The sequence below is a fragment of the Pocillopora damicornis genome, chromosome 14 (genome assembly GCF_964200805.1).
Source record: "Pocillopora damicornis chromosome 14, jaPocDami1.2, whole genome shotgun sequence".
NCBI classification, from domain to species: Eukaryota; Metazoa; Cnidaria; class Anthozoa; order Scleractinia; family Pocilloporidae; genus Pocillopora; species Pocillopora damicornis.
In genome coordinates, this window is record NC_142683.1 from 5721888 (window position 1) to 5739141 (window position 17254).

A 17254-nucleotide genomic window follows, 5' to 3' on the forward strand; every position below is an offset into this window, starting at 1 on the left:
CTTTCCAGACCTCTCGCCCGCTCTCATCCCTCGCCGTCTCGACATCCGCCGGCCTCGCCGGTGATTTCACAGCGCCAATGAAAGTCTGCAAGCAGGCTTGACGGCTATGCACTGAAAATGGGAGCTTTAAGTTTTTTCACTTTTTAAAATTTGCTGTTTTCAGAGAGAAACATATATTTCCCAGCGTTGATTATCAATATCAACGTTCTCTTCAAAACATTTAGAAGCAAAATTTAAGGAACGGAATAAATTGATTATACGGAAAAAAAGTTGACCTGATTTCTTTTCTTTGTCACTCTCTAAAGCTGACCGAGTAACAATAATAATCACTTTTTTGTTTTTGTCAGTCAAGTTTTCATTAAAGGGAGTAGTTTGTGGTTATAATCTATCATATGTTCAGGAGTTGCCGCACTCTCGCTACAAATATTCATACAAATTGCCCCTTGGGACCTGTTAGATTCATTATCTGCTTGGCGCGCCTTTTGGTGGTCCTTTCCTTATATATCTCACTTTCCTTTACAAATTTTTCACATTTGCGCAAAAATTCGCAGGAGTGCGGATCCCCGTTGTATTTTTATTTGTATATATATATATATATATATATATATATATATATATATATATATATGTTATTTGCCGGCTGGGAGGTCCGTATGGTGAAAAACTGTGACCGAGGTCTTGAAAATACTGCCCGAGGCCGTAGGCCGAGGGCAGCATTTTCAAGACCGAGGTCACAGTTTTTCACCATACGGACCGACCCTTGGCCGGTAAATAACATATTTATTGTTTTTAAACTTGACGAAATTCTTTCCGAGAGAACCCGAATGACTTATGGCCGTAAATACGGCAAGATCTTCCATAAACTGAACAATTTTTGAGTGAGTAAATGGTAGTTAAAATAGAGGTGATGCAAATTTAAGAGAGATACCTCAGCGAAACATTTTCATTTCCGTAACGATAAAGGTGATTTAATAGACTTCCAAACAAACTTTGAAACATTATTTTTACAAGTATCTGTCACAATCTGACACCTGTCAATTAGAGAGCGCGCAAGAAAAAAAAAATCATAGGAACATTTGAAAACCAACAGAACTAGTTTGGCAAGGCCTGTCACGACAATGTTTTCTTAAAAATCAGTTAATGATCTAACGGAAACTATTATTTACTCTCATCGACCATTCATTCATGTACGAAGATTTACCTCTGTTCATTAAGTAAACGGCGAGGAAAGTAATTGTGAGTAAATTCAATTTTTTATTTTGAAGTTGTGAGAGTTTGCTCGTTTGTTTGCTGTAATGGCGTGTTTAACTCTGATCTTTCCTTCACAAAAACTAAATTCGAACGGCACACTCCAACGAGACACAAGGGAATTTAATGCAGCCTTTTCTCAATTCCTTCAATTTCTGTTGTGCAATTTAAGGTACAAATGTCCAAATTGAACGGAATTGGAAAGACTCACCAGGAACGTATATTTGTTGTAGAACTTAAATTAAAACTTCGCTCGCTTTTTTTTTTACTATGAACAAATTGCTCGAGAAAATTCAGATATTAAATGAATGAAAGTTCCATCGTTCAGTTTAACTGTAACCAAATACCTCACGTTTCAACTTTCTGGGTACTTTTTGTGAACGATTAAAATTAATTGCAGACGGTTTTTAGGCCGCTTGTCAACCAACGTAATGACACTATTGTTTATACAAATTCATTCTGAAACCAATATTTTTCTGTCAACCAAAGTGATTTGATAGAGAGAAAAGGGAGGATTCATAAGTTATTTATCGGCTTGAGGTAGTGACCGACGTGTTTGCTTAAAAATACTGCCCAGCCGGAAAACGAGGTATATTTATGAAAAATGACAACGAAAGTTGGGATGTATTTATTGTTTTTTTAGAGGGCACGGTAACGAATCTTGCAATCTGATTGGTTCTTTACCCGGTCAGTATTTTCCTATCTCTGCCCACGGGCCACGGTAACGCTTTCGTGAGTTGCCAAACTAGTTCTGTTGGTTTTCAAATGTTCCTACGATTTTTTTTTTCTTGCGCGCTCTCTACTTGACAGGTGTCAGATTGTGACAGATACTTGTAAAAATAATGTTTCAAAGTTTGTTTGGAAGTCTTTTAAATCACCTTTATCGTTACGGAAATGAAAATGTTTCGCTGAGGTATCTCTCTTAAATTTGCATCACCTCTATTTTAACTACCATTTACTCACTCAAAAACTGTTTAGTTTATGGAAGATCTTGCCGTATTTACGGCCATAAGTCATTCGGGTTCTCTCGGAAAGAATTTCGTCAAGTTTAAAAACAATAAATATGTTATTTACCGGCTAAGGGTCGGTCCGTATGGTGAAAAACTGTGACCTCGGTCACAGTTTTTCACCATACGGACCTCCCAGCCGGCAAATAACATATATATATATTTTTTTTTTGAGTTTTCGTGTTTATGAAAGGTTATCCTTCTTCTGATTCTGGCCCTTCTAAAGAAACTTTCGTGAAAAGAGTCCAAATTCAAGACGATTAAGAGGCGAAATGCCAGCGATGATGGAGAGCGCGGAAACAAAAAATTTCGTGAGCAAGCTGTGTGCGAGTTGTCTTCATCTCAAGAATCAATATCCACTCAGTCCGTAAAGAAATGTGACGCTTTCATGAATTAATCGTTTGCTCTTTCTCGAGACGTGAGCTTGGGACGCCTTTGTTCACACGAATCTGCACTCGAACTATCGCAAGAAGCTTGCATCTCTCTACTGTTTTTTTTTTTCTTTCAATATATTAACGAGTAAAGTTAGATATTAACCAGGCGCTAATCTTGATTGGTCGAAGTGCTCTCATGGGGAGTCCTAGTTCGCGGTAAATTCAAACTAAAAATAGACTCGTCTGTGAAAACACCGTGACAAAAATACAGGGCAGTTGAAGGCTCCAAGTGATGGGCTCCTGAAATATCTATTCTGCATTATAAATATTTAATCTAAAAATAATGACATTAAATTTCCATTTTCAATTTCCCATTTTATTTTCTCATTCTCTAATCTCTATTCTTCACTCTCCACTCTCCATTTTACATTTTTCTTTTTTCATTTTCCTTTTTCCACTCTCCATTCTTCGTTTTCCACTCTCAATTTTTCATTTTCCATTTTTCAGTCTCCATTTTTAATTTTCCATTTTCCATTTTCCATTTTCCATTGTCCATTTTCCATTTTCCATTGTCCATTTTCCATTTTTTCATTTCCTTTTCCTATTCTCCATTCTCCATTCTCCATTCTCCACTCTCCACTCTCCACTCTCCATTTTCCATTTTCCATTGTCCATTTTCCATTTTTTTCATTTCCTTTTCCCATTCTCCATTCTTCACTCATCATTTTCCATTTTCCATTTTTCCATTTTTCCATTTTCTGTTTCCCTTTCTCCATTCTTCACTCTCCACTCTCCCTTCCCTATTCCCAACTCTTTCTCTCCATTTACCCTTCTCCATTTAATATTTAAAATTTTTCATTTTTTATTTGCTTTTTCCAATTCTCCATTTCTCATTCCGAGTTCCTCATTTTATATTTCCCATTCCACATTTCCCATTCCATAGTCCACCGTCCGTATTCCAAATTCCTGCCTTTAGTAACACACGAAACTTTCCCCGGCCACCGCCAAAACACTCGCAAACGTAGATGGAAGCGGCAGTATGTAATGCATTTTCCGTCAACCTTTTCAAAAGCCCCAGTTTTCACTTGTCTACGCAAAAAACGGACCTTTTTAAAGACGATGTATTGACAAAATGCGGCCTTAATTTTGAAATCGTTTTCGACAGGTTTCGCTACCATAAGTACTGATTTTTGACCGTCTTCGACGTGAATGATCACGAAAAAACGCATAAGAACATTAGTTTCTAGTACTGACGATACCGAACTCGTCTGGTTCCACGTTGTGCTTGTCTTTTCGATCGTGGAGTCGTCTCGGGTTTATTCGGGCTGAAATATAATTTGGGTGGCTCTATGTAAATTATTTTCAAACCATTAAAAAACAAACAGCGAAATAAAACCACGATAACAATAGCTATCTAAGAACATTTTATTAAATTGTGCAAGTTAAAATTATAATAAGTCTTCGCAGCATTCAAATGAAGCAAGAGATTTTTTTTCTTTTCTGTGTTTAATGTTCTGAATTCTTAATGACACCTAAGGAAAAAAAAAAAAGACAAAAAAGGTATGAAACAAAGAAGTCCGATCATCCATCAGAAGAACGATATTTGATGTGTCTGGATTTTGATTTTGATAACTGCTTATGCATTAGAAAAGTTACCCAAATATATTCCGTTATAATAAGTGTTTTTTACTTGAACTCTATCGAAGTAATATCGATTGCATGCTTTTAAAAAACATGACAGTCTAGAAGATCCTTTTCGCTCCCATTTCCAAAGAGAACAGTTATCGCAAAAGAAAAAGGCCTTGTGATCTTTCATCATTATTTTCTTTTTCGTTATGCTACGTTACGTTTTGTTCGTTATGTTTTTTCGTTATGTTTTCGTTATGTAATCGCAAGGAAAGCTGGTATCATAAGGTAGTAATAAACATATTCAGGCATCGTTTGGAATGCACATGGTCTCTGGAGTTCACTTCCCCGTAAAACGATTTACCGCAGGGTCTCCAATCGAAAATAATTTATTCACGGCAGGACGCACAAGTAATATCTTTTATCTCACGTTAATGTTCATTCATACATCTACAAACACATCAGTGCGACAGTTTGTCGTCTTTTTTCTTTTCCTTTATTTATTATCTATTAAAAAAGCGTCAACTTCTCAATACTTAACATTTGTTCAATGCCTAAAAATCTATCATGTTACTGTAAAATTTGACACAAGTATAAATAACAGTACTTTAGATCAAAAGGAGTGAACCACCGTCGTTCTGTAAAGAACTTTAAGAGAGGCTTTGAAGATGTGAATAATTATACTGATATCACACAGTTTTGTTATCGCGTGCCTTATCTAGTAATATTTATCACACATTGACGTCGATCATTCGTTCGAATTTTATTGCGTCGCGCGTTTAAATGGCTTTTCCAAACACAGAGGTCGCACTAACGTAAAATAATAAAAAAACTAAAGGCCTAACAGAAAACGACCTAAAGATAAATCCCACCGAATCAAGTACTTTTTCCACAACTCCATACCAATATTTCCACTAAACTAACGCAAATTTTCAACAAAGACGAGGAGAAAGGTTTTTCGACGATATCTTCCCTCAGATGACGTCGCACATTCTGTTTGAAGCCCTTCCAAATCACCTTTTACAGCGATAGTTTGCACGAATTCATCCACGCGTTCATTTGCTGATATTTCAAACGCAAAATTCTTCTCGAACAGCTGAGAGATGATAGATAATCCACAGAATTTCTGAACAAACATGGATCCACAGAATTGATCGTCGTTCATCTAACTATTTCCTTCAAAGTTTCGGTTAAAGAAGTACATTTCCCATTGAAGCCCACAAATTTTAACAAGAGGAAGTCCTTTTGTTTAGATGTCATTTCTTTCCTACGATGCCTTCCTACGAAATAAATTTTCTGGGGCCAGATTTCATGCATTACTTTGACGCTCCTGTAGTAAATTTTGTTGTCTTTCCAATCCAATATCCATCTTACTTTGTATTAATTTTCATCGTTTTTATGTAATCTAAAGGTTGCAATGAAAAATAGTGGCTTTGCATATTAAGTACAATTTTGCCATGTAATCAAAGATGGAGGAGTTTTTAACAATCATTTTTCTTATTCCACCAACTGAGGGCCTGGAACTTTGCAAGCGCTTATTGGCACTCCCTCTAAGGAGAGAGGGGAGGTTTTGCAGAGGTAGCTACCCTGGAAAGCTTTTGTAACCTCGGTTCTCAGAATGACACTTACTTCATTCTGGAGCTGGATTGCGAATAATAATTTCGGTTGTTCTGGTAGGGAATATGTTCCATTTAGTTACAATTGAAGGCCACTTAGTCTCAAACTACTCAAAAAATGGTTTGACATGGAAGTTGTTTTAAGATTATATCGAAAATCCAAGTTTGAATCTATAGGGCGTCACCTTTACTTACTTCAATTCAAGTGCCCTTGAGATCCGATCTAAATTTGGAATTCTGGGTTTGTGGATGAACGAGAACCAGAAAACCCGCTGAACATAAACAGACAAACGAATAAACTTAAAGAAAGGGCGTGAACTACCAACAAACTCAGCCCAAATGAGGTATCAACAAGAATAGAAACCAGGTCAACGCTCTGATAAGTGAATATTAACACAATTACACCATGCTAGCTCCTAAATAGAAAGAAACTCTCACAAACTCTGAAACAGTTATTGAGAGATAACAAAAATTTTATTCTCATTTTATCAAAATAACTAATTACATATGAAAAAACATAGTTACATCTAGTTATCATATATATCGAATAGCTGTACTCATACAAAACTTCACTAACCTTTTAACTCCCACGAGTGACCAAGAGAGAGTTTCTCCTTACTATATCGATACAATATTAAGCAGACATGTGATGAGAATAAGGAAAATATCAATTAGGGAATTAATAGTTGATCCAATACCAAATTCTCTGAGCTAACATCATAACAATTGTGGGGCAGACAGTAAGGAGAATTACTAATAAGATATTGAAAGTGAAAGGGTTAATTCGAATAAACTGTCAATAAAAACTTAAACTCAAAATGTGGCTATTAAAGAATATTGAAAGTATCCTTTACATAGAAAACATTAAAATAAACTTCTCCCTACAGATCTAGAGCAATTTTCAACTTAATATATATTTCCGATGTTTCCCTTTAACTACTCAATGGCTGGTTAAAAAATCTGAGATTTCAAGTCTGAACCAACTCGATGTAAAACCCTCTTGTACTACCAGGCTTGTCAGAGATTTCATTGGTTCAGTAATCGTAGACGTTGATTCTTAACCTAGAGGCTCTGGTTTCATTACTCTTCCTTGGTAATTTCTCGTTCCAATACCTAAATTCGATCTAAATAACAAGTTTTTGTGATAATAAAAAAGAGGTTCTCTAAGCATATAATAACGGTTTATTTTTGCCACAGAAGTAAATATTCCTCAGGCTAACTATCGGCTTGCTTGTAGCTGATCCACCCGGTTAATGCTCGCTTACGAGCAGCCGAAAAGAGCTGAGAAGATAGTTTTCCGTTTCGCTTCCAAGCCAGTTTCCGCAGAGCAGAGAGAGGAGGCCACAGCCAGAACACCAAATTGCAACAAACCCTCTTGGCTCAACATTAATAAATAGTTGGTTAATCAACCTTTTCGACCTCAAATTTCAAGGAGAAAAATTAAAATATAATGTCTAAAGTTGAACGTGTATTAAGCGGTCACCCCACTATTCCCCGATAAACTTCATTTTTTAACTTGTTTATTTTACCATTTGTCTTTTAAGTCACCATTTCAAGAATACATATCTGAAATACGAAAATCAAATTTTTATATAGATTATAGTTTACTTAAATATCTGAATACGATCGTTGCCCCTATCAGTGACAACAATTTGCCCTGAAGCAAGAACCGCTAGAGATTGTGGATAATGAAATTTTCCTAAATTGCCACCTTTAGTTCCAAACTTATAGAGAAACCCTCCATTCAGTTCAAATACTTGTACTCTATGATTATTTGTGTCACATACCATCAGGTGTCCTGACTTGTTTACTGACAAACATGCAGGATTATTAAACTCCCCGTCCCCTCCACCCTCCTTTCCAAACTTGAACTGAAATTTTCCATACCTGTCATAAACTTTGATACAATGTTCATCGTGGTCGGACACTATGAGATATGTATCGTACTGAACACAGTGGATAGGAAAAGTAAAAGCCCCATGTCCACCTATCTTCATCAGAAACATGCCATCAGAAGAAAAGATCTTAATCATTTTGTTATCTGAATCAGCAACAATAATGTTTCCATCACTGTCTACCGATATGCCCCAAGGTGATCTGAGCTGACTATCCCGGTTTCCTTTCCTACCAAAACTGTTCACGTATCGACCCTCCCCCGTAAAAATCTGGATTCTGTGGTTCCATTGGTCTGCCACATAAATATTCCCGTTATCATGAAATGCTATATCTATGGGATATTTAAATTCTGCCGCCTTGTTACCCTCCCTACCAAATGATCTCAAGTAGTATCCATTCTTGTTAAAAATTTGAACTCTGTGGTTGAAAAAATCAGTTACAGCTATCTCATCCGTAAGGACCTCTAAACATTCCTACAGAAGAACCTTCTTTTCCGAAAGCCAACACGGCTTTGGACTGAAAGCCTTTTACTATTATAGTAAAAGGGCTGTTTTGAACATGTTCTCCGTTTACCTTTACTTTTACTTTAAACCTTCCTACTTCTCCGGGAGAGTAGCTGATCTGATAGTGTCCGTCTCTATTTTCATCTATTTGCACTTCCGTCACGCATTCTCGTCCTTGTTCGTCCTTTATCTCCACCGTTATGTAATCATCTGCATTGAAGCACTGTCTTCCTTCCGCGTCTCTTGTAGTTAAAGTAAAGTGTGCTGTATGGTTAACAATCCCTTCTTCAAGTCCTTTGCCTTCAGCAACGGATTGACTTGCTTTTGTTTGGTGCACTACTCGCAAAGATCCAATTCCTTGGCCTTCAACAGTGTTCAACAGCTTTTGATTCCCCACATAAGCTAAAGAGGAGGGCTTTTTTAGGTCGAGGTCGTCTGGTTGGTTTTGATCATCTCGGTGAAATATTGTCTCTAATGAAATCATCAGTTGAACGACTTCGGCGTTTGTACTTCGTATCATCAGTTTATCAGCTTTCTCCAACGATGACTTGATTAACTTAATTTGTCGTTCGATTTTCGTTTTTTGCCCTGCATTAATTTCGAGCGATTTCCTCGTTTCTTTCTCCACTGCTTCATACATGGCTTGTTTCTTCACTTCAACAGTTGCAAACAAATCGTCCACAAACTCCTGTATTTCTCGCTTCAAGTCTTCTTCTCTTTGTATCAGTTTTGCGTAATCCTCGTCGAGTTGTCGTACAATATTTATTTTTTCTCGTAAATCATTCTTCTTTGTTTCTATAAGTGATTTCATTTGAATCTTTGTTTTTCAGCTTCTTCGTTTAGGAGCACTATAGCGTGACCCGCATGATCTATCAATACACAACTTTGGCAAGCTGCCTCAGTACAATTCTTGCAGAAGTATTTCAGTTTTTCTTTCTCGTGCCGCTGTTTCGAGCAGTACATGGGTCGTTTCATTACATCTTCAAAGTCCTTTTCTTGAAAATCTTTGAGCGCCAGAACACGGTGATCTTTGTTATTTCGCATGATGTTGTGTCCAACGGCGCATTCTTGGCAATAAAATGTGCAACACTGGAAACAATAAAATGTCTCGTAGCTTTTCCTGTCGCAATTTCCACACTGTACTTGACTGTTTTTACATTCTTTAATGGCTAATACATCAATCAGGCCGTTCAAGTAAAAACTGGTTGGTAGATCTTTCAGATCGCCACTTTCCGGCACTTTGTTTAGAGCTTGGCATTTGGGACATCTGATTGTGTCTCGGCCATGATTTGTTCTGCGCCATTGCTGCAAGCATTGGAGGCAGAAACTGTGTAAACACTGGAGCTGTTTTGGGTTCGTGAAGATGTTAGGACACACAGGACATGACACTTCTTCTCGAAGATCTTGGAGCCATGTTTTGATATCCATTTTGTTCGTCAGATGTAAGCAAGGAGAGCAACTGTTTGGCATAAATCAGCTTGAAACAATGAAGCCTTGTGATAATCTTTTTCGGCTTTCCTTACAACTAGTTGCAAATTACCTTAGTGGATTCAGCTCACTCAACCAATCATGAAACAGGAAGACATTTGTTTGTCTCAGACTCTTTCATTCAAGTTTAAACGTTGATTAAACCAAAAGAAAAATCTCTTTCATGCATTGTGTGCAAGTAAGACCACTCACAACACCAGTTCTTAAAAATTACGCACAACAAGAAAAATATAAGAAAATAAAATTGACCTCTAACTCTTCTTGATCTGTTAAGAAAAATTTGATTCAATCCTAAAGTGGCCAAATTTAAGGAACGGAATAAATTAAATTGATGATACGAAAAAAAGTTACCCTGACTTGTTTCGTTATGTTACTATCTGAAGCTGAGCGAATAGCAAAAATAATTACTTTATTCATGTCAATCTAGTTTACATTAAAGAGAGTATTTGTGATTATAATGCATCATAAGTTCAGGAGTTGGCCGCACACTTGTTATCAATATTCAGGCAAATTACTTCTTGAGACCTGTTAGATTCGTTATCTGCTTGGCGCGTCCTTTTTGTCGTGAAAGGAGAATTATTCTTTGATATGATTTTTCAGTTTCGCTTCAGCCGCAAACTTGAAAAGTGAGGCAAGTGCTTTGACTGATCGAAAATTATCCTCTTAATTAAGCAAACCTCTATTACTTTTGAAGAATGAAATGCCAGACTTTTTGAAGTGGACTTTCAACTGTGGACTCGGATTTGAGTAGTGACGTAGACTCTAAAAAAATTTAACCTTTTAACGGCTAACCTGTTCTTAACTTCCAATCGACCAATTTTCAACTAAACGTTAAAATATCTCTTTCATTAATTTCAACCAATTTAATTTGACCAATCAGGGGTTAATGAAACGAATAATCTTTAGTTTTACAACCTTTTTTGCCTCTGACAATTTTTGTAAAAAGTATGGATATCGATAATAAACGCTGAAAATATATATTCCGCATTATAAAAATAAAATCTGTAAAACATTAATTTCCCAATTTTTTAAAAATTTTTAATTTTATTTTCCCATTCTCTATTTTCCATTCTCCATCCATTCTAAATTTGAAACGCCTGTACCACGAGGTAGTAGTAAACATATTCAGGCATGGTCTTAAATTATTTTTTTGTTTTCGTTATGTAATCGAAAGGAAAGCTGTTATCACAAAGAATATTTTCAGGCTATCACTCTGACAAGGGCTAACGCTCTACTTAAACATCAGCTTTAAACCTCTTTATGATGGCCAATTTACGTTATCAACTCAGTTGATCATACTTGTTCCCTGTTATACTCTTCGAACAACGCAGCACCACAGTTTCTTTAGAAACTTACCCCCTTTATATGTTCAAGCATGTTTGTGTAGTCTCTGGCGTTCATTTCCGTAAAACGAATAATTCACGGCAGGACCCCGAAAACGCAAAAAAAAGGGAGCCCCTTTAAAAACGATGCCGCGATTGTCATAACACTGTGCTTTTCACATAGGTTTCGAAAGGCTTCTTTACCATGAGTATTTTCGGGCGATTTAGCTTGGATGATAAATAAAAACACATTAAAAAGGAAGGAGTTTCGAACAAAACCGAATTGTATCCTGACATCGCTTATAACGTTGGGATAGCTCAGACTGTCCCAGTCTTCTTGGAAACTGAGGAAATCGGGTCGACTCGGGCTGAGACTCGACCAGGGTGATTCTCAGTAAAAAGTGATATATTCTCATTTCTCTCTTCACTGCTTTGTAAATGGCTTGTTTCTCCGCTTCAACAGTTGGAAACAAATTGCTAACAAACTCGTATACTTCTCGCTTCAAGTCTTCTCCTCTTTGTATCATTTTTACGTAATCCTCGTCGAGCTGTCGTACAACGTTTATTTTTGCTTGTACATGTAAATCACTCTTCTTTGTTTCTATCAGTGATCTCATTTGGATCTTTTGTTTTTCAGCTTCTTCGTCGAGGTACACTATGGCGTGACCCGCGTGATTTATCGGGACACAGCTTTGGCAAGCTGCTGTGCTACAATTGTTGCCGAAGTATTTCAGCTCTTCTTTTTCGTGCCGCTGAGCAGTGTATGGGTCGTATTATGACATCCTCAAAGTCCTTTTCTTGAAAATCTTTAATTAAGTGCCAGAACACAGTGGTCTTTGTTACTTCGCATGATGTCGTGTCTAATGGCGCATTCTTGGCAGTAAAATATGCAACACTGGAAACAATAAGACGCCTTGGAGCTTTTCTTGTCGTAATTTCCTCACAGTACTCGATCGACTGTTTTAAAATTCTTTAATGGCCAACACATCAACCAGGTCGTACAGGTAAAAACTGGTTGGTAGATCTTTCAGATCGGTACTTTCCGACACTTTGTTGAGAACTTGGCATTTCGGACATCTGCTTGTGTCTCAGCCATGGCTTGTTCTGTGCCACTGCTTCAAGCACTGGAGGCAGAAACTGTGCGAACATTGGAGATGTTTTGGGTCCGTGTATATGTTAGAACACAAAAGACATGACACTCTTTTTCATGAAGATCTTGAAGCAACGTTTTGATATCCATTTTGTTCTTCGGATGCGAGCGAGGAGAGCAACTATTTGGTAGAAATCAGCTTTAAACAAGCTGCTCATTATCACGATGGATTTAACTCACTCAACCAATCATGTAACGGAAGATTCTGTTTTATCTCAGACTTTGTTGTCCAGTATTGTGAGCTCGGCATTATTGAAACGCTGATTAATCCAAAACACAAATCTCTCATTCTCTGCGCTCTAGACTAACCACAACACTAGTTCTAAAAAATTAAGCACAACACGAAAAGTTACCTCAAGCTTTTCTTGATTTGTTAAGGGAAATGTTGAGTCAATAAAGGGGCTGATCTACGAGTCTGCGCACAAGCCTCTTCAAAATTATCTGGTCTCGTAACGACCAGCCGCTCACTAGCTGTGTCGTCAAGACTAACGGCTAAGCCCCAGAGCAGGGGAACAAAATGATAGTGCAATAGGCGGTGTGAAAGGGCCTAGCAAGAGAACCTTTCCAGATCTCTCGCACCCTCGCATCCCTCGCCGTCTAGAAACCCGCAGGTCTCGCTGTCACAGCACTAATGAAAGTCTGCTCTCCATTCCCCATTCTCCACCCTCTATTGCCCATTGTACATATCCCATTTTTAATTTCCCTTAGTATTTTCCCATTCCCCATATTCTAATCTCTTTTCTTCATTCTCCATTCTCTATTTTCCATTCTCCATTCTCCATTCTCCTTTCTTCATTCTTTATCCTCCACTCTACATCCCCCATTCTACATTTCTCATTTTTAATTTCACATATTATTTTCCCATTCCCCATTCTCTATTCTCCTTTCTCTATTTTCCGTTTCCATTTTCCATTTTTCATTTTCAAATGTCCATTTTTCATTTTGCATTTTCCAATTTTTCTTTTTCCAATTTTCATTTTCTCTTTTCCATTTACTTCTTAAAATTAGTTTTCAATAATTTTTTAATTAAATTTTTAATAAGATTTTCTAGAAATTTTCAATAACTTTTTATATTTTTTTAAAATTATTTTTTAATTAAATTTTTAATTTTTAAAAAATTCTACTTAATTGATTTTTTCTAATTTTCTTAATTATTTTTTAATTGATTTTTTTAAATTTTCTTGATTATTTTCTTAATTTTTTTTAATAATTTTTACTGAATTTTTTAAAGAATTTTTTAAAAAATTTTTTCAATTTATTTTTAAAGAATTTTTTCATTTTCTGAATTTTTTTAATCAGTTTTTTAAATTAATTTTTTAATTATTTTTTTAATAACTTTCTTAATTTTTTTTTTATGTTTTTTAAAATTTTTTTCCATTGAATTTATGCTGCACCAATCCTAAAGGAGCTTAACATGCGACAAAAATAGGAACGTGAGAAAAGGTTTCTCAGACGATCTCTTATAACTGAACCTGTGCGTTTAAAGCTGGGCCTTTCTTACAATGAAAAGATTCTGTGTCGCCGTGATTTTGTTAACCTCCTTTTTCGACGGGTTGCTGCAAAGTGTAGTTGGAAAAGATTTTTTTTCTAACAAGGTAAATTTTGATTTTACAATTATGTTGACAATTTTTTTGTAAGAAAGCTTCAAATTCTCTAACAGAGGACAGTGACTATCTGAGTAATTCGTTTTTTCTGTCGCAATGATGTATTTCCGTAGCCTTGGACAAGTTCCGAGCTTAATCTTACTTGTCAGCATCCAGAAAAATTTCATAAAATTGAGAAACTATCATGCAAATATCGTGGATGCAGAAATATTTTAAATCACGTTCATGTCAGGAGTCGGTCCTTATTTATCGGCTGGGGCGCACGTAAGAGAGGGGGAAGAAGGAGTCCGATGAACTTTGGGGGATTTACACGGCTTTCAGTTGGAACAGAGAGGGATCAGTCGCCATCAGCAGAGCATAAAGGCGTATATAGAGGGTTGACTACCCCTGCATGGTGATGAATAATGGCTGCACGCTAAAATCTATCATGAGCAGGCAGAGAAATTTGAAAATAAGTTTAGATAATATTTGAGTGCTTCGCAGTTAGATCGTGGGAATAAAATGTTAAAATTAAACAGAAGAATTTCAGTTTGTAAGCGATTGTAAAGTTCTGTAAACATGGATGTTCCACGATTTCTTCAATCCAGGATGATGACTCACCGTTTGAAAAAGCACCTTGCACTGCGGTTAGGACAGGAATGGTACGCTCCACCGAAGGTCAAAAATTTTTAAGCCTTTGCCTCAACAACCAATGGAAGCCATATTACCCCCAAGTAAGTCCTGTTCCGACTTGCTATGACATCTGTATTCCTGGTCTGATTGGTCATTGGCGCATGAACGAGCAGACTGGAGAAGAGGTGGCTGATGACTCGGGTTATGAGAACCACGGCTTGGCTACTGGCCCGGTGACTAAGTTATCCAAGTTCACACGTGGTCGCTATTTTGACTCCAATGGAGTCATCTTGGTTCCAGACTCCCCGGTATTAAATTCGGGGATGTCCAGCTTTACCGTGGCTGGATGGATTAAGATTTTGGATGTCTCCTACCCCCTGACAACCTTCGCTGTCCAGAAGGGTTATGGCTGTTTATTTCCCCCAGGCCAAGAGGGCTGGAAAGCCGGTTGGGAAATAGGGCATGCTTATAGTGCCGAAGGACTTTATGTTTGTATACGAGACAGGAAAAACAGAATGGCTCAAAAAAGAATCGACTTTGATGATGGCTTTCAGCAACATTATCTTCTTTATCAGTGGGCTCATTATGCAGTTGTCTTTGATCGCCAACAGCAGGAGAAAGTCTTCCTTTACATCAATGGCAAAAAGCAGTCGGATTCCCTCGACATCTCAGCAGTACGAGGCAGCGTTAACAACGACAGACCACTCGCATTTGGTTACCTCCACGGCTGGAAAACCAAGGGAACTCTGGATGAATATCGAGTTTACAACAGGGCCTTAGGCGACTTAGAAGTGGGTGCCATCTTCAAGAACCACCTCGTGTGACAAGCACTAAAAAGTTTTGCAAATGTCGCACAAAATGTCCCCGAGTGATATGTTGGAAGAATATAAAAATTGACTGTAGTGATCTGATTGTGATGTGTCGAGTTACATAATTTAAATTGATTTCGAAATTTGTGTCAAATTGTGCGAAATAAACAGAAGGAAGATTTTAGGGTTTATGTGAAAAACTATTTTATTCTACTTTGTATCGTGGATGCTGCCTCTCCACACTCTAAATTCCCCTTCGTCTTCTTCTTCGTGATCTCCTGTTTAGATCCCAGCGGATTCATCTGGAACCAATTTTTTTATCACTTCTCTAGTTTCTTCAAAAGAAACTTTCTTAAAAGCCGCTCTACGAAATGCTTTTCCTGAATGGTTTTGATATGTATCATCAAACTTTGCTGGCACGAGAGTGGGAAATGTAGACTTAATCTATTTTTAAATCGTGAATTTTAAAAAGACGATTTTTTTTCCCCAAAAAATTTGAGCCTCATACATGGAGTACTTTTACAGGGGAAATAGTGCTCTAAACTTAAATTAATAGTTGCTTTAGAAACTTTTCCCTTTTTTAATTGGAAGAAGCGTTTTGCTCTTTCCTGCCTCCGCTGCTGAATTTCTTTTTTCTGCCCGGCGACATAATTTTACCCAACTTCCAAGCCTATTGCCAGAGGGCAAAAATAAAATATGACATAATTTCGATTGTGATTCCCGTTATTTGAACGGGAGACTGAGTGATAGACTACCTTATAAATATTAAAACATTTGAAGAAGCGTGATCCAATCAGGAGAGAATTCGGAAATGGGCTATTCATAGCTTAAGAGTCACTGGGATTTATGGAATTTAAGGGAGTAATCCTAAGGGTTACGTGTGTAAATCGTCTCTTCAATGGAGAGCATAACATTCCGCCTGGCTAAGCCTAACGACTTCGATGAAGGACACACCCATTTTCTGTTTCACAATTGCCTTGGAACAAACAATATGGTCGTCACTATGGCTCATTCTCCTTAATTGGGTCCCTTGAAAACATCACTGATCTAATATCGATCCTGTTCAGGAAGATAGGAACGAACTGATTGCCGAGGATTTTGCTGACGATACCATTCCACGATCGTTTAGTTTTGGAACTTATTTACCGACAGTGAAGTTCTTAAATCGTCAAGCTGCGATTTACTCAGATAACTCCGCACTTAGGAAGCTGAACTCACCAAAAAAGTGACTGAGGAACAACTGCTGCTGTACTTTCATCAACATTTCACAGGATAAAGGAAAGTTTATCTCTTTGAGAAGGATTTTGCAAGCTAATAAATTTTCTTAGTCTCGAATTAATTTAATTGCTTATTTTGTATTGATGTTGTGTTCTGGTTTATGCTTGGTCAGCCAATGGTGATGACGTAATAAGTTTCCTATATCCTCATCAGCAAATCAGTTTTTTCTATAGCTTCAATAAATGAGTCGCCAGTAATCGGATCCTTGTGTTTCTGCATGGCCAATAAATAAGCTGAAATTTATTAAAATATATCGATATTGGATAAATCCCAACCGTTACAATTACCTTAATGTGACTATTGCATTTGCTGCTTTAATTTCACTAATCATTCTGTACAGTTGTAATTGGACAATGTAATCGGGCAGTTGGCAATAATTGGACTCGTGTAATCGAACAAGAAGCAGCCAATTATAAATCAGCTAAATCCACCAATCACAGAATTGATCGAAGAGCAACAACCACTAATCCTGAAAAAAAGGGGAATTTCCAAACTGGAGGAATTTTCTGCTCGAGACAAATGTGTTTATTTTTGGAAATTGTTACAGTTATGATAAATTGGTAAAAGAACTTTGCGCCGTCCAATTCTGTCTGTAACCTTACTCCTGATTGCTCTTATCAGAGCAATTTTAGAAATAAAGGCTATGAAGCTGGAAAATCAACAGGACAGAAATTCTCTCAAACTCTCAAATTATATGAGAGATTACACAAACTTTATTCTC

General features: G+C 37.1%; 1 protein-coding gene and 1 pseudogene across 1 annotated transcript; one reads left to right on the forward strand and one right to left on the reverse strand.

The window, feature by feature from the left end:
• Positions 1-6440: 6440 nt before the first annotated feature.
• On the reverse strand, positions 6441-9698 carry LOC113682816 (E3 ubiquitin-protein ligase TRIM45-like; annotated as a pseudogene).
• A 3982-nt stretch (positions 9699-13680) lies between these two features.
• LOC113687088 (uncharacterized) lies at positions 13681-15444 on the forward strand. Its single transcript, XM_089193494.1, has 2 exons — positions 13681-13825; positions 14422-15444. Exons 1-2 carry the CDS (start codon positions 13733-13735, stop codon positions 15268-15270), a joined length of 942 nt encoding a protein of 313 aa, XP_089049620.1. The 5' UTR covers positions 13681-13732; the 3' UTR covers positions 15271-15444.
• The last annotated feature ends 1810 nt before the right edge of the window (positions 15445-17254 follow it).

Coding starts and splice junctions, on each gene's coding strand:
- LOC113687088 (XM_089193494.1), top strand. CDS start 13,733: ATGAAAAGATTCTGTGTCGCCGTGATTTTGTTAACCTCCTTTTTCGAC. Junction 13,826..14,421: donor AAGATTTTTTTTCTAACAAG/GTAAATTTTGAT, acceptor TCTTCAATCCAG/GATGATGACTCACCGTTTGA.